General features: G+C 35.8%; 1 protein-coding gene across 12 annotated transcripts in view; it reads left to right on the top strand.

Annotated features, from left to right (window-relative positions):
* Positions 1-24,715, top strand: part of NOL4 (nucleolar protein 4) — a 422,575-nt gene that overhangs the window by 351,434 nt on the left and 46,426 nt on the right. For all 12 annotated transcript variants that reach the window (XR_012380046.1, XR_012380047.1, XM_073898360.1 and 9 more), the window contains one exon: positions 12,015-12,195. Coding sequence is in view for 10 of the 12 variants with exons in the window: in XM_073898360.1 (XP_073754461.1) it covers positions 12,015-12,195 (181 nt within the window). In the remaining 2 variants the exon portion in view is untranslated. The remainder of the gene's footprint in view (positions 1-12,014; positions 12,196-24,715) is intronic.

Below are 24,715 nucleotides of genomic sequence, written 5' to 3' on the forward strand. Positions count from 1 at the left end.
TACAGAAGTGAGAGTGTGAGAAGTGTATAGTTTTGACATACTGATTGGGAAGCACCTGTGGGCTATGCAGGTATTTATGTCCCGTAGGTGGTTGAAATGTGAACTCAGGAAAAGGTCTTAATTACAGATTGAGATTTAGAGGTTTTTGGTATAGAAGAGATAGATGAGTCATAAACACAACTGAGATCTTGCAGGAAAATTCTGCATAGAAAATAGCAGACTCAAAGAGAAGCTTAGTTATACTATTTTTACCAAAATTTATTATGGAGTAGGATAACATAATCCAATATCTTAAGGAAGATAATACCACTACTCCAAATACATGCAGTGTTCAAGAACATTAATGGGGTTACTTGTGTATATTTTTGAGAAGTTAGAGAACCCCTAGAAGTTAGTGACTTCTTGAACAACAAATTAGTTTTTCATCATAGATGGAAATAAAATTGTAAACTTTACATCTGATGTATGAAGAAATACCCTAATAGTGCTATTTCTTTTCTTACTATATACCCTATACCCACAGCCAACATAGTAGATCAGAACACTTCACATAACTAAGTTATAAGTAACAGAAACAGTACTCTTCAGGAGAGGAACATTAACAAAAAGCATAGGAATTTGTTTATAGATATATATAAACACACACCCATATGTAGTCAGGCTTAAACAATGTGTGTTAAATTCATCACTAGATTATTTTCAGTTCATGTTGTCTCATGCATGTTCCCTTTAAAAGTTAATTTCACATTAATATAAAAGCATTATGATTCAGTGACTCTGGCATCACCATTTTGATGGCTTTTCTAATTAGTTTGACTATTTCATAATTAATATACCTGAAATACCAAAATGGATGGGTAATTTTTACACCCAGATTAAATTAAATTATAATAACCTGTAAGCTTTTATTCCAATATGTAGGAATTAAGATCTCAATTATGTGGCTCCTTCAAGATACACAATTCAGATGGAATTATGTTTACTATATGATTGAACATAATGTTCATCAAAAGTAGCCATGAAGGAATCTATTATGTAGAGTGACATTAAGAAGGGATTGTTCTTTCTGCTCATTCATCCATGCTGACACACCTGTTTCTAATTTTGAAATCATCTATGATTATTTCCCAACATCAGTGTTGAAATAACATCATTAGTCAAGTTTCTCTATTTGCTCAAAATGAAAAGGTGAAAATTGTGTGCTGTGGCCAGTTTTTTGTTTTTCTTTTTTTAACTTTAATTGTATTTTCAAGTCTCTGTTTTCCAGTTGAGTCTAATTTTTTTAAGCCAGTGATGAAAACTCCCAGGATCATACTGAGAAGATTTTGGGTGACTGCCATCTGGGATAAACAAATAGTATCTGAGGGGTCCCTTTTAAAGTACTCAGCCTGAGATTTGTTAATCTATGCTTATGTAGCCATTTGTGACAAGGAATATAACCACAGTTTTAACATAAATTGTAGCTTAGTCTTGTACTTTAGGAAAACTGGTGTTTTCCTAATATGAAATGAAAAAAATGAAAAGAAAGTTTGTTACTCTTAATGTATCTTTTAAAGTAGCGTACGTTTTGTATTTAATTTGAAATAAAATGTTAGTCACAACAGCATTAATACCTCTTAGTTTATTTTAGCATTAGCCAATAATATATAGATGTTATATGTGGACAAAATAAAATAAATATCAGACTAGAACTGATAACTGCCAGTTACTAATTAAATCCCTTTATGAAGCTCCTTTATGTATCACAGACTTGATTACATTGTAGATAAAATAATACACCTCTTCAGGCTGTCCAACATTATACTCTAGATGGCCATTGCACAGAGTTAGCCTTAATCTTCTGACATCATGTTAATGGGATTCCTATATAGTAGCTAATGGTTAACTGCTCTGAAAAATTCTTTACTGCCTCCATTGTGCTTCTCAAAGTTTAACACTAAAAGTATTCTGAATTTTGGTTGCAACTATAATATCTATTTGTTCTGAATTTTTATTACAGTTGTAATATTTTTATAGCTAAAGATTCTGACATAGCTATCATGTTTAGATTCTTGCCTTGAGGGAAATTTCTAATTGTTAGAATATAATTGTCTTGACATTCTTTTTGGACCTCCCATCTTCTGTAGAGTATTTGTTCAAGGTCTTTTGGTCTATAGCAATCTGAGAATTCAGCAACTCATTTACACACAGTTGAGGTCTTTGTTCTCTTCTACAATATCTTTTAGTCTCTATTTGCTTTTATTGCATTTTTTTCATAAAAATAATTGTATACAGGAAAAGAAGTAGAAGAATTTCAGATAAATAGGACTTGTTTCTTTTGTTTAAGGGTGACTGGCAGATATATTAGAGACTTAGGGAGGAAAAAATATTTTGTTAACCTGGAATTTAGGTTAGTTAGGATGTGAAAAAGGAAAATACTATCTTTCTCAGTTCTTAGTTTGATGAAAGCCATATCTAAACTTGCTTTATCTATATAACACTTTTTGATTTCGCACAAAAAGCAAAAAAAGAAAAAACCTAAAACCTTTTAAGAAACTTTAAAAAAAATCTTTTAAGAAAAAATTTAATTTGTTATTCAACCTTAGATACATGTGTTAAAATTTTGGAAACAGGATTAAAAATTAAATGACAAACCATCATCAGATACAACATATACAAACAAAACCTAACACCAGCAGAAATAAAGAAATAATAAAGATTAGAGCAGAAATAAATGATATAGAAACTAAAACAACAATAGAACAGATCAAAGAAACCAGGAGCCGATTCTTTGAAAAAAATTAATTATGAGAAACTTTCTATATATTGATGCTCTTTTGGGACATTTAAATGGCTCAGAATATTACACTGTTAAGATTTTTTTTTCCAGTCTAAGTTATGACAGAGTATAGAGTGTTATAAGAGGAAGTAATAGAAAATGTGACTGCTAAGATTATTCTCCAACTCTGAAGAACTTTGGATGCCAGGAGCTTCTAGGTTTTGTTCTCCAAGGAAAAAATCTCAAAGTCCTTAAAGAGAAAAGCAACATGATAAATAATTTTAAAAGACAGGTATTATGCTAATTAAAATAAGTCAATCAGAGAAAGGTATCATATGATCTCACTGATATGTGGAATTTAAGAAACAAGGCAGAGGATCATAGGGGAAGGGAAGGAAAAATGAAACAAGATGAAACCAGAGAGGGAGACAAAACCATAAGAGACTCAATCTCAGGAAGCAAACTGAGGGTTGCTGGAGTAGAGGGTGTTGGGGGGATGGGGTGGCTGGGGAGGGTATGTGTTGTGGTGAGCGCTGGGAGTTGTGTAAGACTGATGAATCACAGACCTGTACCCCTGAAACAAATAATACATTATATGTTAATTAGTTGAATTTAAATTAAATCAAAAAAAAAAAAAAAGGTTTGAGAAGTGGACAAGATTTGAAGGGAAAAACACTGGCCAGAGCATTATCACATTAGCCCAGGAGAGAAATTATGGGGCTCTGAATTATGTATTCTCAATGGGGGCTTCTCACATGTATTGCGATGAGGATCATTTCCAAGATAGAGCTGAGAGGACTTAAGGTGTTGTTTGACTAAGAGAAGCCCAGTGTAAGAGAAGAAAAAAATCTTGGTGTGATGCATTAACTAGCACAAGATATATTGGTGATAGAACAGGTGTTGTTTTGTTTTTTAATGAAAAATTTTTGTAAGAGGTATCTGGAGAAAAGAACACATAAATTTAATTTCAAAATATTAAATTTGACATACCTGAATTTTCTGTTACTCAGGGTTGAGCCTCAGAGGGAAGGTTGATATTAGAAGTAGGAATTTGAGTGTGACAGTTACATAGGTAATATCTGACACCAGGCCTGCCATGGAATCACCAGGTAGAGCATTGCAACTGTCTTACCAAAACAGAATATTATGTGAAAAGGGGACTAAGAAAAAAATAATCTAAGAGTGTCCTTTTTTTTTTAATCAGTAGAGCCCAAATTGCAAATAAAGGTATGTTTTGAGTTGCTGTAAATGTAGATTTTGGTTTATTAATTAATTAATTTATTTATTTATTTTAAAAGATTTTATTTACTTGAGAGAGAGAGTGAGAGATCGCATGAATGGGGGAAGGGGCAGAGGGACAGGCAGAAGCAGAGTCCCCACTGAGCAGGGAGCCCGATGTGGGGCTCGATCCCAGGACCCCGGGATCATGACCTGAATTGAAGGCAGACGCTTAACCAACTGAGCCATCCATGTGCCCCTAGATTTAAAAAATATTAAAAAAAAAAACTCAGGAGAAACAAGAATATCATATGATTAGGAAAAAATACTTTTTATCCCCAAAATACATTAAGATTTAATGTTAAAGATACTGATTTGGTATTGCTTTGTTAAAATTGATTTTTCTGAGGCCAAAAATACTATGATATCATATAAAATCACTAACGAAAAAATTTATATCTGCAATCCAATTTTAGAACCTCAAGGGAACATTGCCTTTAAAATTTCATTTTGGTCATATTAACAAAGGAACTCAAAATTGAGTGTGAGAAACCTGTATAAAGTGACATTTTTTTAATTCAATTTTTTGGTCAATAATTAAATGGCAGTGTGTTACACTTAAAGTTGAAAATTTCAAATGCTATTTTACTTTTATTTTTTGATAGTAAAACTTTAAGGCCATCAGGAAGAATTTTAGAGATGACTTTGCAATGTACTTGGTTACTTCTTGCCAGCCATGTATCTATACTTACTGGGTCAGGGACTGTATTTACTTTGTAGTTTTATTTAAGTCAATAGTTCTCAAATCTTCATTGTTTATAAAATCATGCCAGTGTGTAAAATAATGCTACAAGGGAGTTTGTTAATGTAATAACCTGTTCTTCTGAGAGTTTGATAAACATCTGGGTAACAGCTTTCTTGCTGTGGCTTTGGTTTCTCAAGTCAGAAACACAATCTAGCATCTCTGTTATTTCACTTCTTATCACTAGGTGACTTGGGTTTGGTCAAGAGATTTTTGCCTTATTATCTTAGTGGGTTTGGGAGCACCTTTGCATAGAATGGTCTTCTGTGTTGGCTGTCTTAATTTTTGTATGGCCAGCAAGGGGAGGAGACTATAGAATGCTCCTAACTGAGCGAAAGAAATGACTCCCTGCATGTCACTATATGTGTGTGTATGTGTGTGTGTTGATGGCATCATCAATCACTTCTCGTCATCTCAATAAGTACATTTACTTTAAGTGCAGACTGTTTCGTTTTAGTTTTGTTTTGTTCTCAGCAGTAAAGCAGTTTAAATGGAAGTTCCGGTTCTCTCAGATCTTCTATGAATTTCCTTGGAAACTCTTAGCAATGTACTTAGTTCTGAAACACTTGTTACCAAATGGAAGAAGAGAAGCTTTTAGGAAGTTGAGCTTTTTCCAGTAGTTTACATGTGAAATAAATTGTACTCCCTCACCCCATCTGTACTAAAAAAGCAAAGGAGACATTTAAAGCAGTTACTTAAGTAAAAATGCTTCTGTCATACAGACTGCAAAGAACACGTAAAGATAGGAGACATCCTGTAACAGTTGTCTAGAAAGTTCAGCAAACTGACACTTGAATTATCTGTGTATTTACATTTTTGCAGTGAGAAGCTTGAGGTCTGTGCAAGTCTCTTCACCTTAAAAAGGTGGATCACTAGTTCCCCGACCACGTCAATGATAAACTAAAAATAGAATTCACTACTGATGCAACAATGCCTTGCAAACTCCAATAGCTCTAACAATGTAAGGTAAAAGACAAAAAGAAGAAAGATATCTGGATTATTGAACCTAGCAGTAAATTTTATTGGCATTTTCTAATTATAGATAGAGAAAACTTAATGAAAACAGAAAGTATACTTAATAGATGGTAGAAGCTATGGTCCAAGAAAAAGTATAATTCTTGGAAGATATAACAAAGGCAATGTAACATTTTTCCATGCAAAAATTTTTTAAATCTATTGTCAAAAATTTGAGTGGAATCAATCAAATTTCATTTTTATAGAGAAAGTATCTGCCTGAGGTATTCGAGTTGAGGATTCCTTAGGCATCTGCACTTAGGAATTCAATGTGTATGGCCCAAGTACCAGATCACGTTCTGCAAATTCAAGTTCATCCCTGTCCAGTTTCTGAGGATAAGGTACAAGGGAGTACAAACCAGTCTTCTCAAAGAGTGCGACAATGTCTACACTTTCAAATCATTCTCAATCTTGCCCTCCATCCATAAGTAATCACACATCCTATTACAAGCCTATATTTTTTGTAATATGAAATGCATACTTGTATACATCAAGGGTATATTTATTGATAAGGCCAGTAATTATAGAAGTAACTGTATTTCTTTAATTTGTTGTATGTTTTTAATCAAAGAAATCTGAATCAAAACAATACTGCATTATCTAGTGCACTGCGGGTGGTCATTAAATCACTGATACGATCTTATTTTTATGGACTTTTTTATTATTATGTTAATCACCATACATTACATCATTAGTTTTTGTTGTAGTGTTCCATGATTCATTGTTTGCGTATAACACCCAGTGCTCCATGCAGAACGTGCCCTCTTTAATACCCATCACCAGGCTAACCCATCCCCCCACCCCCTTCCCTCTAGAACCCTCAGTTTGTTTTTCAGAGTCCATCGTCTCTCATGGTTTGCCTCCCCCTCCATTCCCCCCCCTTTATTCTTTCCTTCCTGCAATCTTCTTTTTTTTTTTTTTAACACCTAATGTACTATTTGTTTCAGAGGTACAGGTCTGTGATTCAACAGTCTGACACAATTTTTTAAAGAAAATTTGAACTATGTCTCATAAAAGCCAGGATAGGAATTTGTCTGATTTTTGATGAATAAAATTTATTTCATTGCCTGGACATGCAGTCTTGTAACCTATTAATATTTTCCTCTTTTGAAAATAATCTTCATAGCAACCCAGGGGGTTAGGCTGTCAGCCTTGAGAAGTTTGGGAACTAATGATTATTAAAAGTTGCTTACAGAGATAAAATGTGACTCTAGGGAATATTTATTTTTTTATGTCATTAAAATCTATGCTTCTTCGAAACCAGTAATAGTGATAATTCAAAAGAAAAACTTATATTAAAGTTTTGCCCAAAAGATACGGCAGACCAGATTTTATTGGGACTTTCATATGTTTTCTTTCTCAACATATAGTGGACTGCCAAGAACATTAATAATGCAAATCTGTGTTTGAACACAAATGACTCCCTACAAGGCCTGTTTTGATTATTAATGGAATTAATTATCTGCCTGCTCCATGCAGATACTGTGTTTTGGAATAACAGTTGATAATGAAAGACTAAGGCACATTTTAAAAATAGAATGTTTGATAATACAAATTATTTCTATCATACAAAGAATCAGTGAGCAAATATGGAGGCAATGCCTTCTCCCTTCTCCCTTTTTACTGGTCATCAAGAAACTCCTCTCCTGTGAGTGTATCTTATTGCCATTTTCCAAACACAGAAAAATAGACTGGGATGTTCAGAAGAGCCACCAGTTTTGCCAAACTAGAAACTCAAATTTTATCATGTTGCCCAAGTTATTTTCAGTCAAGAAACTGGGAAGTTATGCTAGCTGTGGGCATTGTTTGAGGCCAGCCCCTTCCCAAGGACCTCAAAATTGCTTTGAAGTATCAAATATTCTGCCTTCTTTCAGAGTTTCAATGGCTACATGTCTTTACAGAAAGAATACTTTACAGCCCAGTGGTTTTATTATGAAAATGTGCTTTAGATGTGGTGATTTTCATAAAATCTGCTAGTCTGTGTCAGGACAGCATATCTGTGTGCCCTTGTTCCATAATCTCAGGAAGACTCTAAAACATTTCCCCCAGAAGCCTTATAGTTCCGTGAGTGTACTTTGATATCTATTTCTTTAGAGAAAATAGAAGCCATTTGCGTAAAAAAAAAATCCATGGTAAACATCATGGATTCACCTATCAATTTTCTGATAAGCTTTACTCATTTAATAAGTTTAAATTGAATGACTGTGTAAGACATGTCTATGTTCTATATATATATATATGGAGAGATATATGTATTGATATAGAGGAATATATACATAGATCTATAATATATATATCCATTCATATATATGTATATGTAGTAAATATATATGTATATATATGTATATGTGTGTGTATGTATATGTATGTGTGTGTGTGTAAATACACACACATATATCATATATATGTCATATATATATGATAATCTCTGTCTCCAGGCAGGGAGGAGATTGGCACTCCTAGATGAGACATCATTTCACTGCACTTTTATAAAAGACTTTTGGACACTGCATGAGATGCTGCCATCATTGATTTGACCATTTTCCACTCACCCTGTCATTGTAAAATGCCATTTAAAAGGCTGCTGGTTACAGTTTCTGAGATTGTCATAGTTGCTATGTTCCTGTACTACTAATATTGCTTTATTAACAATTCTTGTTCACATTAGCACTATAATTCGTATAATTATTTACCTCAGACCTACTTATTATGGCACATACTTCTAGTAAGAAAAGATTCTTGGAAATATCCTCTTTGATATCTTAGATTATTTAAACTTTCTTACTACCCAGGGTGCCTGGGTGGCTCAGTCAGTTAAGCATCTGCCTTCAGCTCAGGTCATGATCCTGGGGTCCAGGTTCCCTGCTCAGTGAGGAGTCTGCTTCTCCTTCTCCCTCTGTTCCTCCCCCTGCTGGTGCTCACTCTCTCTCAAATGAATAGATAAATACAATCTTTAAAAAAATAAACTCTCTTACTGTCTGTAATATCATGTTGCATCATAGTCCCAGGAAAAAACCTACATATATTGGTATGTTTCTAGGAAAAGTCCCAATTTGGTGAAAGCCCAATAGCTCCATTCTAAAACCCACTGTCTCTGGGTACTTTCAACTAGCAAAGAGTAACTTTCAGAATTAAAAAAAAAGGTCTGGAACTTTCTGACTTTCCAGTATAAATAGTAGAGCAGTGATACCAAAAAAATTTGATTCTCTCTCAATCTCTTCTAATGGGTTGTTTCTCCAGGAAAGTGTTATTCTAAAGTAATTCACTCTCTCAGAGATCACCAGGGTTTAAATGACAAGAGGGAATTGCAATCAGATATTCCAGTTCATACACCAATTTAGGTCAGTTCACAATTTTTTGTTTTTAAAGGCAATGCTGGGCAAATTTTTATTTTCAGTTCAGTTGACACAGAGGATTTTTTATTTTGAAATCTTTTTTTTAAAGATATTATCTCTTAGAAAGAGAGAGAGCACAAGCTGGGGGAGCGGCAGAGGGGGAGGGAGAAGCTCCCCACTGAGCAGGGAGCCTGATGAAGGATGCAGAACTCGATCCCAGGATCCCGGGATCATGACCTGAGCCGAGGGCAGACACTTAACCTACTGAACCACCCAGGCACCCCTGAAATCTTTCTACCTAGAAATGAAATGATGAAATGCTCACAGATTATGTATCTAAGTGTAATGGTCAGAATAGATCAGAGATGAAAATATCAAAAGAAAAGAACAAAATCATAATTGCATAATTCTGATAGCTGTGGTGATGCTTTCAGTACATGAAAGATTAGAATATTTCGGGGGGCATCTGGGTGGCTCAGTCCATTAAGCGTCTGCCTCCGGCTCAGGTCATGGTCCCAGGGTCCTGGGATCGAGCCCCGCATCGGGCTCCCTGCTCCACGGGAAGCCTGCTTCTCCCTCTTCCACTCCCCCTGCTTGTGTTCCCTCTCTCACTGTGTTTCTCTCTCTGTCAAATAAAAAAAATAAACTCTTTAAAAAAAAATTAGAATATTTCTGAACATAACAATAATGCTGGGTCCATAAGAGCAAACTTTTTCCATGTGTCTTTTTCTAGTACTTGATGCCTTTTAAAAATGTATTTGAAAGTTACTTTATTTCTCTAAGCATGTACTCTAAATTTAAAAGTTGCAAAATACTTCTTATTATGACAAAAACACTCCTAGGTATTCACTAGGAATCCATTTATAATTCTTTCTTATATAAAAAAAAGAAAATATGAAGAATGTAACAGGCAAGTGAAGTCATATATGCTGTATGTATCTTAGACTTTATAGCTGAAGAGCAATTCAACCTGTTTTGCTATTGAAAATACATACAACTTATTACAAATTTTAATTTCATTGTCCTTTACAACTTGACATGGTTAGAAGTTTTAATGCACAGTTCGCAGACACTAGTGTAGCTTAAAAAAGGAAAAACAAGCTGAAAGGCCCGGCTTTATTCGGGTTTTGTTGGGCTGTTATAATGCATGAAATGGGCCTAGTGTGGAGTCAGCAGGCAATCAGTTTTGCTACAATCATGAAATAAAGAGAGAGGTAGGGAGGGAGGGAAAGAGAGGCGGGGGTGGAGGGCAGGTAGGCGCAGGCTCCAGGAAAAAAAAAAAAAAAGATTTTAAGAAAGTCAACTTTGCAAAGGTTTTTCTACAAATGGTGATTTCTCTTCATGTATTTTTTAAGCCTAGCTAGTTGGTTTTTTTTTCTAATTTTTAACATAAAAATTCCCCCTCCCAGTGATTTCCAAACATACAATACAATATTGTCAACCATATGCATGTTGTTGTGCGTAGACTCACCAGAAACCCTCCCCCCATCCTGCATGATTGAAACTACACCCAGGGAACAACCCCCTGGCTCCCACCTCCCCCTTCCCCAGCCCCTTGCCACCACCCTTTGACTTCTCTTCTGTGTTTGACTGCTTCAGATACCTCGTATGAGTACAACCATGCAAAATTTGTCTTTTTGTGATGGACTTATCTCACTTAGCATTATGTCTTCAAGGTTCATCCACACTGTAGAAGGACAGGATTTCCTTCTTTTGTTAAGGCTGAATGATACTCCACTGTAGTTCTATACCGTATTTTCTTTTTCCTTTCTTTCTTTTTTTTTTAATTTTTTAAACTTTATTTCATTATGTTAGTCACCATATATTACATCATTTGTTTTTGATGTAGTGTTCCATGATTCATTGTTTGCATATAACACCCAGGGCTCCATTCAATACGTACCCTCTTTAATACCCATCACTGGGCTAACCCACCCCCCTCCACCCCTCTCTCCTCTAAAACCCTCAGTTTGTTTCTCAGAATCCATAGTCTCTCATGATTCATCTCCCCTTCTGATTCCCCCCCTTTCATTTTTCCCTTCCTACTATCTTTTTTTTAACATATAATGTATTATTTGTTTCAGAGGTACAGATCTGTGATTGAACAGTCTTACACAATTCACAGTGCTCACCATAGCACATACCCTGCCCAATGTCCATCACCCAGCCACCCCATCCCTCCCACCCCCCACCACTCCAGCAACCCTCAGTTTGTTTCCTGAGATTAAGAATTCCTCATATTAGTGAGGTCACATGATACATGTCTTTCTCTGATTGACTTATTTTGCTCAGCGTAACACCCTCCAGTTCCATCCATGTCGTTGCAAATGGCAAGATTTCGGGGTTTTTTGATGGCTGCATAATATTTCATTGTGTGTGTGTGTGTGTGTGTGTGTGTGTGTGTGTGTGTGTACACACACACATACCACATCTTCTTTATCCATTCATCTGTTGAAGGACACCTTGGCTCTTTCCATAGTTTGGCTATTGCGGACATTGCTGCGATAAACATTGGGGTGCACGAACCCCTTCAGATCCCTACATTTGTATCTTTGGTATACCGTATTTTCTTTCTCTGTTCATCTGTCTGTGGACATCTAGGTTGCTCTCACCTCAGGCTCGGGTGAATAGCTGTCTTCATGTAATTTTAAATTCAGCTGGAAAGCGCAAATTGTGCCATCTCCAGTCTCACATTGTTACTTTGCTTTCCTTTTTTTTTTTTAGTTTTTAGTTTTTAGCCAAGTTGTTGAAAATGTGCCTATGTACTGACTGAATGATGGTGGACCACAGATTTTTTTTTTTCCCATATAGATAACGATAAGATAGTCCTGGTCAAGGCGGAATAGCGCTGTGACTTGACAGTCCCGGCATGCTGTTGTCATTGCAGGACGAATCGGCCCCGGCTGACAAACAGTGTAAGCCAGAGGCGGCCCAGGCCCCTTACTCCGCCTCAGCTGTTTCCGGCTCCCAGGAGGTGCTGTACATCAACGGAAACGGGACCTACAGTTACCATAGTTACCGAGGGCTTGGCGGGGGTCTGCTCAGTCTCAATGACGCTTCCAGTAGTGGTGAGTCGTTACTATTTACTGTGCTTTTTCTGTCCATTTGGGGATAGCAGATTCTCTAAATCTGAGAGGAGAAAATGAATTTACTGTGATACACAAGAGTCACTACCAATCCGCTAAAAACAAGACCGTTTAATAGGTCACATTCGTCTCCCTACAAGGATGTCTCCCTGTTCTGTTGCTGTTTCCGAAAGTAGTGGCACTATGATGCAGCTGGATAATTGATGTTTTTCACTCAAAAAAAATCTCAACTAGAGAAGTAGCAATTTTTTTTTTCTAACCAAATAGTTATACATTCTTCCCCCCCAAAGCTGTAATGCACGATTTGTCAAGAATAATGACCCATTTTTTCAACATTCAAAGAGGTTTTTAATTTGGAAAATTTGAGGCACCAGAACTTTACTGACTTGATAAAACACAACTAGTCATTATACCTAAGAATATATGAACGGAAACAACACATAGAAACAACCCGTGGCTGTCCATGCTCCGCCAGCGATGAATGGTGTGCTGGAGCCAGCTCATACTGGCTCATGCTTGGTAAACTTTTAGGAATTTCTTGAGCTTATATACCAAAATGAGTTTCAAATGTGTAATATAAAAGGAATAAAATACATGGGTGAATTTCTTATAACTGAGTTGTAGGAAAATTTTCCTAAAGTATACTTAAAATCCAGGGAAAAAATAAGTTCCGTTTCACACACACACGCACATGCACACACACTTTTGTATGACAAGAAAACATTGTACACAAAGTAAAAAATAAATGATAAAGTGGGAAATTATTAGCTACCTATACTATAAAAGGTTAATAAGCCAATACATGAAGTTCTTCGAAAAAGAAATACCCAAAACTATATATTAAAAAAGTAAGGTTAAAAAATGAATAATACACAGTTTCCAAAGAAAGAAACGCAAATATCCCTCAAATATGGGTAAAGTTACTTAACCCCACTCACTCCTAATAAGAGAAATGCAGATAAGCAAAAAGCAAAATATTTACACAATACTCTTTTGACAAGGCTGTGGGGGAAATGAGGATTCTCATGCATCGCTTGTAGAAATGCAAAAAGTCGGGGTGGAATTTGGCAGTGTCTAGAAAAATTAAATATGTAGTTACCATTCAGTCCAGCAATCTCTTTAGGAATCTCGTTAGGAATTTATCTTAAAGACATATGAGTAAAACATACAAAAAGACATATGCACAAGGCTATTTATTGTAGTATTATTTATAAATGCAAGAAAAAAGGATTACAATAAAAATGTCCACAATTAAAATGTCTATCAATTGAAGGTTAGTTGATTCATTTCGAGTGCTTCCAAACAAGAGAGTAACATGCAGCTATAAAAAGTGATAAAAAATCTCTTTATGCATTCCAAATCCTGAAAAGTACCTATAGTATGCTAACATTCATTAAAGAAGGATTTATATAATTAAAAAAAATTTTTTTGCATAGAGGCAGGAATGGGGGAGAACAGTATGGGAAAGGAATGTAAATTGGAATTGTGAGTATACTTGGTTTTTATATTTTGTTTTATAAATTTAACTTTGAACAATTTAAATACATAATTATAAACCAAACTGACTTTAAGAATTCCTGATATTGAAAGAAAAATGATGCAAATGAACTTTATCTGTTTAATGAGTGGTTGGCATAGCCCCCACACAGAGGAACTTTTCCAAGTGATCTCAAAAACCATTATTTGACTCCAGAGCATGTAAGTGTATCATAAAACCTTAAACTATTTTCAGTAATGATATTATTATTTTGGGACTGTTTGTGCATTGTGGTTTAAAGGAAATTTATAATTCTGTGATGTCAGTGAAAGTTGGAGTTTTTAGCAGGAGCAAAGTAGTTATAGATGTAAAAGCAATACGTTCAAACAAAAACTCCATACTCTTGTATTTGAATTGGTAGCTATCAGTGAGACATTTTCTACTTTAAAATGCCTGAAAATAAAGACCAATTTTAATTTGAATATTTGAATTAGGCTTGGTGGGATTTTAATATATTTGGGAGGATTGGTGGGATTTTAATATATTCAATTAATAATTGAATTATTAGTGTCAAAGGAGTATGTACTCTAGAAAATCACTTACCTCTATAATACCGGAAATATGCTCTGAGTGTGTTCAGGGGTGACTCTGTTTGGAAAACTGGGGCTGGCTCTTTGGTCTGCTTTAAAATTAAAGGTGCTCTAAGGACAGGATCACTGAGCTTTAGTCTGAATCAGTTGCCTCCAAATCAAAAGAGGGGTGCCTCAAGTAGAAGGGAAAAAAAAGAAAGCCTCTTATTTAGGAAAGAAACTAAGTTTCAAATGTATATTCAGTTTTTTCCAAAGCTAATGAGCCTTCTCAGTTGTTTTTAAGTCTTACTTGTATTTAGACAGCAAATTAGCTGAAATGAGAAAGTTCAATACCAGAAAAGGACAACATAAACAAAAGCTAAACATTCCTTTAGCCAGTGAAGCTGGAAACTAACAATTCTTTTTAAATATTTGACACGGGAAATAAGAACTGATAGGTAGTTCAGAACTCAACCACCAAATCAAAACTTTTGGGGGAAAAGTTATTGACTGTAAATTTTATTGACAGAAACTTTGTTTTTTAGACTTAAACAGTCATTCATTTATTAAAGGAATTTATTTAACATCAAGTAATAGCAATACCAATCACTTACTGAGTCCTTGTGGTGCTTCATGTAATTTCCATTTATTCCTTACACAGTCCTCTGAGATCTGTTTTGCAATTTTGTGGGAAAATTTTATAAAATTGAATTTGCCCCAACTTAAAAAAAATAATGCTTGGGCGCCATTTCCTTTTTTTTCTAACATGATTGAAACCCATTTTGTGAGGCTCAGAGACAGTGAGTGACTTTCGCATGGTTCCTCCTTAATAAAGGGAGGAGCCAGGATCTGAGCACAGGCTTTCTGACATCAGAGGCCACACTGTAAACCACTGAGCTAACAATCTGTGCAAAGGAAGCAAGTGCTGAAGTATGTGATAGCCTCTGGTAAGAACTAATCAACTTTTTTTCTCCAGAGACACTCCTATTCTGGACATTTTATTTAATGGGAGAATCGTACAATATGTGGTCTTTCGTGTTAGGCATCTTTCATTTAGCGTGCTGTTTTAAAGGTTCCTCTATATTATAGTATGAATCAATACTTCATTCGTTTTTATTACCAAATTATGTTCCATTCTGTAGCTATGCCATATTTTGTTTAGCCATTCAATTGATGGGCACTTGGATTTTTCTCACTTTGGGGTTACTATGAATAATGCTATAAACATTTATGTACAAGTTTGTGTATATATGTTATGATTCTTTTGGGTATATACCTAGGAGTAGAATTGCTGGTTCATACATGTGGTAACTCTATGATTAATTAACATTTTGAGGAAATAATAGACTGACTATGAGATGTCTTTTCGTTTGTTATCAATCTTTAAAAATTTTTAACTATGTCTTGTAATATTTACAGTACAAGCTTTGCACTTCTTTTACAGCTATTTCCTTTTGTGATGCTGTTGTAGGTGGAATGTTTACTTTAAAATTTTATTCTATATTTTTCTATGTTTGGAGGAGTTTGTAAAGTAGTGGTATTAATTCTTTAACTGTTTGGTAGAATTCAGGAGTGATGATATCTGTGTCTGGGTTTTTCTGAGGGGTTTTTGATCACTAACCCAATCTCTTGTTATAGGTCCACTTATATTGTCTATTTCTTCTTAAGTCAGTTTAGGTAGTTTGTGTATTTCCAGAAATGTGTCCATTTCAGCTGAATTATCTAATTTATTGACAAAGTTGTTCATAGGATTCCTTTATAATTCTTTCTATTTTCATAAAGTCAGGAGTGATGTTCCCTCTGTAATTTCTGATTCTAGTTATTTGAGTTCTCCCCTTTCTTCTTGGTGACTCTAGCTAAAGGCTTGTCATTTTGCTTGATATTTTCAAAGAACAAGCTTTGGCTTCTTTTATTTTCTGTATTATTCTATTCTCTATTTCATTGATTTTTACTCCTTCATTTCGCTTACATTAAGTTCAGTTTGTCCTTATTTTCCAGTCTTAAGCTGAAAAGTTAAGACATTTATTTGAAGCCCATTTCTCTTCTTCATATACAACTATTTACAGCTTTAAATTTCCTTCTAAGCATTTCTTTATCTGCATCAAATAGGTTTTGGTATATTGTGTTTTTGTTTTCATTCACCTTAAAGTGTTTTCTAATTTCCTTTGTCACTTCTTTTTTGACCCACAGGTTATTTAGGAGCATGTTGTTTAATTGCCACATATTTGTGAATTTCCCAAATTTATTTAATGATTTCTAATTTTATTCCATTGTAATTGGAAAACATACTTTATATTTCAATCCTTTCAAATTAGTTGAAGCACTTTTTATGACCCAGATTATGATCTATTCTAGAGAATGTCCCATGTGTACCTAAGAAGGATGTGTATTCTGCTGTTGATGGTTGGGTATTTATAAATCTGTATTAGGTCTAGTTGGTTTATAGTGTTGTCCAAGTTTTCGATGTTCTTGTTGATCATCTGCCTAGCTATTATATCCATTATTAAAAGAGGGTTACTGAAGTCTCCAACTATTATTGTTTACTTTGCCTTCATTTCTAATAGTTTTGGTTCATTTATTTTGGGACTTTGTCATTAGGCATATTTATTGTTTATATTGTTATATCTTATTGATGGACTAACTCTTTCATCATTGTAAAATATCCCTCTTTAGTAACTTATTTCATCTATTTTGCCTAATATTAGTTATTTCTGTAATATCATGGCAGTACTGAAAATGAAGAGAAGCGTGCAGAACTTTGGACATGGAAGTGACATATAAAAGAATATAGGACAAATTGAGTATTGCTCACCTCTACTCAAATACAACCAAAATAATCTATCTTTGCTCCGTAATGGCTGTGTAATTTGGGAACCCAATGCCTAGTGAAAATGTAGGGCTTCTTATTTAAAAAGTAAGAATATCAACAGAGCATTACACAAAGCATGGGACTCTTCTGAGCTCAGGATCCTGTGGGACTATACATGTTTCATGCTCCACTTTTCTCCTTTGACTTATTGAGCTAATTGGAAGAAGCACTGTGTTTTCATGAAAAAGGCAGATAGCTACTGATGGGAAGAAAGAATATATATACAAAGAAGGACAAGATTGAAGACACAAGTGAGAATATGAGAATATTTTGACTTTTTTGAGGAGAGAGGAGAGAACTTTGGGGCAACTGGCAATCATAAGTAAATATGAGAAGGAAATTAAAGGAAAAATTTTGCTATGAATTATTAATGAGCAGGGCACCAAAAATTTTTCTTACCCTTCAACCCATTCTCCACGTTGGAACCAAAATAATTTTTTTAAAGATTTTACTTATTTATTTGAGAGAGAGAGAATGTGAAAGAGAGAGAGAGCACCAGAGCAGGGAGGGTGAGAGGGAGAAGCCGACTCCCCGCCGAGCAGGGAGCCTGATGCAGGACTCGATCCCAGGACTCCAGGATCATGACCTGAGCCGAAGGCAGTCTCTTAACCAACTAAGCCACCCAGGCGCCCCAGAACCAAAGTAATTTTTAAGAAAAGACAAATCTGATTGCATCACTTCATTATCTAAAACCCTTCTATGGCTCTCCTTGTTCTTAGGAAAATGCCATTACTTAGCCTTTTATGCCTCAAGATTCACCCACCTGAACTTTTCTTTGACGTGCCCTTTTCACCCCCATGTCCCTCATTTATTGCTCATCTTTTAAATCCTTCATTCTGAGTCTAGATAAAATATAGTCATAATTTTCATAGCTTCCCGAGTTTGTCCTTTGAAGCATGTACCACAGTGTATGGACAGATACACCACACACCCCTACATACCTTCACACACATATGTAATCACAATATATTGGTATCCATTCCTCAATTTTATTGCTCAGTGCTGCTCAAAAACCATGTAGGAAATTTGGTATAGATTCTAAGTATACAACCATATACGTGGTTAGAAAGCAGGTTTTATAAACTGGCAGTTTAAATGTAGGTACTATGATACTATGGTGAGGTTTACCTTGTCTGTAAGTTATCCCCCAAAAGCCCATCATAGGATGATAGGCCTAAAGAGACTTGAGAAATAATTTGGTAGCAACCTCTTTATTTTTAAAAGGCTATGACTAAAGAAACAGACCAGGAAAGTAAGGTGACTTACTCAAGGTCACACAGGCTGACTTTTTGGTTATTGGATTAATACATCTTTTGGTTTTTGTATGTTGAGATCTTTATCTCTTAAGGACACAGTAAAGAACAACTTTGAACAATTCAGACTGTGTACCAAAGCAAAGAAACAGGAGTAGGTGAATAACCAGTATGGCATGCAACAAATTTAAAATGGGTGGCTTTCTTTGAGCATTGGCTTCAGGATGAGTGTAATAGAGTTAAAAAAAAAAAAAAAAAAAACAGGCAAAAGATTAGTGTTGGCAAATAACAGCTTCAGGCTTAAACCAAAGAGAATTTCTCTACCTCATGTTTGAAAAATAACTCTGGCTATAATAATAGTAGCAAGGCAAATGGTTAATTTCAGGTTGTGAAGGAGCTCTAAATAACATTTTTTCTCAAAAGCACATCCTACCTGTAATACTGGTAATGGCTACTGCTATTTGGATAGTGTTTAGTTTTTGCTTGTTTTAATCACAGAAAGGCAGCTTGATTGGATCAGGCTCACAATTTCCTTTATTTGGGGACTTTCTTCATAAATTCTGGAAACCCCAAACATTCCGACTTTTAAAAGTGGCATTATCTTTAGCTTATTTCTTCACTTGTAAGGCCTCAGAATAGTCATTCCCTGTAACATATTTGGAGCTGTGGGGAAAGAAAATATATACATACACGTAAATCTTGAGAGCTAAAAAGGACATAGCAGATGATTAGCATTATATTAGATGCCAACATCATCTCTGATGGCTGACAACTCCAGTTACACTAAGTTTGAGAATTCTTGATTTTAGGATTTGTAGAGATCTTCTGAAATGTGTAGAATGGAGCAGGAACTTTCAAGAGAGCAAGGTGAATTAGCTACACATCTGAATTATAAAGCAGATAGGAAGACAATCAGAATTTAAATCATTAAATGGGAAGCAGGATGTGGATTAGCTGCCTAAATAGGAAGGCAAGGATTAAAGGAGATACTATGTTTGTAAAATCTTTTACACTAACGTAGTAAGAGCATGAACCCTGGAGACTGTGCTATGTTCAAAAAGAATGCGAGGGCAAAAGAATGAGAAAGGATACCTTAAAGGGATTTGGACTTAAAAGAGTCCAAAGACTTAAGAGTTTGGGTTCTCATTTTCAAATCACTTTCTTAATTTCTTTCTTAATTTATTTGGGCTGCTATCACAAAAATACCATAAAGTGGGTAGCTTAAACAACAAACCTTTATTACTCAGCATTCTGGAGGCTATGGAGTCCAAGATCACGGTGCTGGCAGATTTGGTATCTGGTGAGAACCTACTTCCTGGTTCCCAGCTGGCCACTCCTGGAGGAGTGGGGCCTCTCTGATAAAGAGCCCCCATTCCAGAGGGCTCTATCCTTACAACCTAACCACCTTCCAAAGGTCCTACACCTCCACATACCATTACACTGGAGATTAGATTTCAATATATGAATGTTGAGAGGAAGGCAAACATTCAGTCCATAGCAGGCACTTTAAGAGAAACAAAGCTGAGTAAGGCATCACTGACCTCAAGGAACTTACAGATCAAAATGAGATAAAATATTCTTCCTCTTCTTGTCTAAACATCAGAATCCTTTAAGATTCTGATTAATACTTACTCAGGGAAACCTTACTGTACCTCACCACCCTTCCATCCTTTGGGAAAGTAATTATTCTCCTGCTTATGTCTCTATTATAGCCCTTGTCTCCTTGAATTGTGACATACATAGGTTTTCAGATATTTTCCCTAAATAGTGGTATATTCCTTGAAAGCAGAAACTCTGTCTTGCTCACTATTATATCTCCCGAATAAATATAAGTGCTCAACCATATTAGCTTAATGAATAATAAATGTTTTAAAAATAGAAACTTGGTGCCAAAAGAGAAAAAGGTGCAAAGAGAATTATTTATGTATATTGGATGGCAGGGGTAAGGGTTGATTTTAAATAAAGCAAACGAATCAGAAGTAAGAAGAAAGACTGAACTGAATTTGAAGATTCTGTGGGTGAAAGAGGAAGAGTCCAAGAAGCCTTACATACTGCTTAATTTTGAATACAGTAGCAGTAGGAAAGCTTGCCCCTGTTGGAGACTTGATAGCAAGGAAAGAGTGCCCTTCAAATCCTTTGTTAGCCAACCTCCATTTGTTTAGCACTGGCAAGGGTCTGCACCCAACAATCCAAATTTTCAAGTTGGAGTGTTATCAAAATGACAGCAGTTACAATTTGTATAAAGAATTTATTCAAATTATCAAACTGAAATGAGAAACAAGCAAGCAGCCAATCCTCCCGTTATTATCATATCCAATTACATAGGACTTTGGAATGCTTTCTTTCTATCAGGAAGTTCACACTGAGCTGTCTAAAGAGGGCAATTGTGGTTTGCTGCAGTTATCCATTGGATCTCTTGAGTCTAAATTATATGCATAATACATAAGTTAACTACTGATGTTTCCTCTCCACAAACTCCACTGGGCAGACTTTTCAATTTGTTTTTCAACTCTGATATAAACTGGGCTGATATACAGACCGAAATTTAATGAGACCAAATTGTAGTAATGATGACCATAATAACTAACATTTGTGTGGCAATTTCTAGTTTGCCTGAATCTTTACATCCGTTATTTTCTTGGCTCCTCACTAATATTCAGGGTTGTTGGTTGTAAAGATGCTTTGGATCAGAACTTATAATTATGAGTCTAAGGAAGGTTGGCCATAAGTTTCACTACCATTCTAGAGATCATTGATAGTGATATGACTGGCTTTGTGTATGGATAGTGCTTCCCCTCGGCATCAACATTCTGAAGCATCACTTATCATCTGAAATTTTCAGAGGAGTGCTTCTATTCATGTGCTGTCTTTGCTTCTCCTCTGTCCTTCACTCTTCAATCCACTATAGTTGGCTTCTCTCCCACTCTTTTGCTGAAACTGGTCGGGGCAAGTTTATCCACGATTCCACTTATTGTCAAACTACAGATGATTTTTTTCCTTTACCTTACCAGATTTCTTGGGTATATTTGTATCTGTTGATGATTAGAGTCTTGAAACATCCACTCTCTTGGCTTCCATGATAATACACTCTCATGTCACTTTGCTCCTCAGATAATTCTCTCTCTGCATTCCTGGGCTTTCTCTACTTGTGCCTTCCATCCTGGGGTTTTCCTGGCATATCCTGCCTTTGTCCCTTTAATCGTCTTGTTCTGCACACTGCTCAAAGGTGAGCCCACTAGCTCTTACAGTTTTAGAATATGCCAAAAGTGGCATATCTCACCCATGCTTTGCCCTGAGCTTCAGATTTTATATCCAGTTGTCTACCAGATAGCTTGATCTAGACATCCCAAGAAAATTGATATTCAATTATTTAACAATGAATTCTTCATCTTGACCCCTCCTATTGCCTGCCTCTCATGCAGAAATACCCTCCCCTGCACCTGACTTATATTAGCTGTTATGTTCTCTATGATAATTTTCTGGATGCCTCCCCCATTCAGTTTGCTTCTTATATGTTCCCGTGATACCCTAGCCATACCTCTTATTTAACCTGTTATGTGCTCTCCTCTCTACTGGACTGTGCTCAGTTTGAGGACAAGCAAGGTGATTTTTTTTTTTTGACTATCATAACACCAGCGTCAATAAATAACCGGCTTATATTCATGCTCAGTGAATATTACATGCATAAATGACTCAGAAAGAAATTTTTCCAATAAAATATTGTACCTGTTTAGAGAACTTAACTAAATCCAATTGAGCATGGTAATCATCAGTTAGGATGTCTTCTTAAAGTTTATTCTCTTTTTCTCTTAATATCCTAAAGAGCACAATACTGGAAGAAAAGTGTTTCATATCAAACATTTCAGACAAATGTTTTAAAATACACAAATTCCATTTTAAAATGTATTCAGATTTAAGGTCCCTGATTCAAGAGAGAGATGTTTACATAGTTATCCAGGGAACTGGCAAGGTGCTCTTTTTACCTTTACCTTATCCTCTTTTTTTTTTTTTAAGATTTTATTCATTTATTTGACAGAGAGAGAGAGATAGCAAGAACAGGAACACAAGCAGGGGGTAGTGGGAGAGGGAGAAGCAGGCTTCCCACAGAGCAGGGAACCTGATGCGGGGCTCGATCCCAGGACCCTGGGATCATGACCTGAGCCGAAGGCAGACGCTTAATGACTGAGCCACCCAGGCGCCCCTACCTTATCCTCTTAAATAACTTGTTCTGGCTCACTAGCCACATGCAAAGTAGTGCAGAGGCATGGGGGAGGGACTCATCATCATCCTGCTCCAGAAGACCAGCTGGGTGTTTCTGTTGTGTGAAAAATACATAAGATCTATTATGTAAAATTGTGAGAATAATGATTTTACAGAGTAGAGCCTAAAAGTGATACACAGAAGTTAAGGAATCCCCTATGGTTAATTTGTATGTCATTTACACAATGGGAAGATCTACATGATGATAATATGTGAAAAAAGATGACTGTGTGATCTAATTGAAGTCAACATAGTTGGGATTATGCACTTTTTATATCTCAGTAGAGTTCCAATAAACCTGAGTGAGTTTTCAAAGCACATTCTATGGCACATAATAGAGACTTTGTTTGTATCTGGAGATTGTGCCATCATGGTGTCCAGCTTGTGACTATTCTTAGAAAGCCCATTTCTTCCATGTGAATTCCTTTGATTACCTCTCTTAATTAGTGTATTTCCCTACTTTAAACCCTACTCATTTGTATCCTCATTTTGATTTTTTTTAAGTATGTTTCTCAACATCTGTATTATCCAATACAATAGCCACTAACCACAGGTGGCTATTGAAATTAGAATTAAATAAAATTTAAAATTCAGTTTCTCAGTCACACTGGGACACATTTCAATGTCTCATTTGCCAAAGTGGTGAGTGGCTACTGTATCCAATAGCACAGAAGAACATTTCCATCACCACGGAAATTTCTGTTGGACAGTGCTGATTCCAGACACTACTCTGCTCACCTTACACCATTATATTGGCTTTTGGAGGGTTTTATTATTGCAGAAAACTTTTTCTACATTTATTCCATCAAGCTCTGTGCGTTTCATTATATATGTATTTTTCACTCCTCAATAAAATAAGTGGGGTTAATGAATAACCTTATGGAAACTTAAATGGTGATTTTTAAATAACAATGCTTTTAATTCAAATTGCCCAGCTTTTAAATAACTTGCAGTCATTTTAGAGTTCTGAGAAAAGCTAATAATTTGTAACATAGGCATTGAAAACCTCTTTGGCAGAAGCTGGCATTACTTTAAAATTAGAAACAAGACTATTTTTTTTTAAAGATTTTCTTTATTTATCTGAGAGAGAGAGACAGTGAACATGCACAAGGGGGGAAGAGGGAGAAGCAGACTACCTGCTAAGCAGGGAGCCCACCCTGGCCCCAGAGATCATGACCTGAGCCCAAGGCAGATGCTTAACTGACTGAACCACCCAGGCGCCCCAAAACAAAACAAATTTTACAAGAGTTTCATTGTGACAGAATTTTAAATTATGTGACATTTAGAGACAGCAAGCCCAAACTGAAAATGTTTGAAATGTGACTCCAGTTTTGCCACTGAGTTCATTCTATTTTTCCAAGTTTTCCCACATGTACCATGATAATAACCTAGAACTGAGGTGAGACTGAATGATTTACACACCTATGTCTTGAGATACATAGAGTTTCAGGGAGATGCTTATTGGTAAATTTTAATGATTGGAAATTATGTTAATCAGTTGCTGGAAAATTGAAAGGAAAGTGATATGAATTACCTATAAAATAAACTGAAACATCTTTCAGTTTATCTGACTGAGCCCCCAAATTTTTCAGCAGGTTTTTGTTCGGTCAGGGAGCATCAGAGAAAGGGCTCTGAATAAAAGTTAGTGACCCTGTGTTTTCCATGGACAGTCAAGCACATGTAACTGGTTTTACAGCTCCATATTGATCAGGCTTTCTGACAGCAGCTTCCTAAGAGCCCTTCTCTACAGTAAAATGGATCTTTCCTGACTGTTAAGATCCTTTCTGTTTTGTGTTTTTTGTGTTTGTGCCTACTCACTGAAGGGAAGGAATGAAAAGATGACTCCATTAGTATTCTGGGACCTTTCTTTTTGAGCCTGCTAGGATCCACTTCAGGGGCTATCCAGGTGGTATGAGTTCCTAATGGTTGGCTGGGCTTGTTTTCCTTATACAACCTCCTTTGAACTTGGACATGTCCTCTGGGAATCTGTCTGAACAAACAAGTTAAATTTTACTGGCTTCACCAGCCCGCTGCTACTCAGGAAGGAGCTCTTTGGGGAGTTCAGAATGTTCTA

Source organism: Callorhinus ursinus, unplaced genomic scaffold (genome assembly GCF_003265705.2).
Source record: "Callorhinus ursinus isolate GAN/ISIS: 27379988/994484 unplaced genomic scaffold, GSC_fseal_2.0 scaffold11, whole genome shotgun sequence".
Classification (NCBI taxonomy): Eukaryota; Metazoa; Chordata; class Mammalia; order Carnivora; family Otariidae; genus Callorhinus; species Callorhinus ursinus.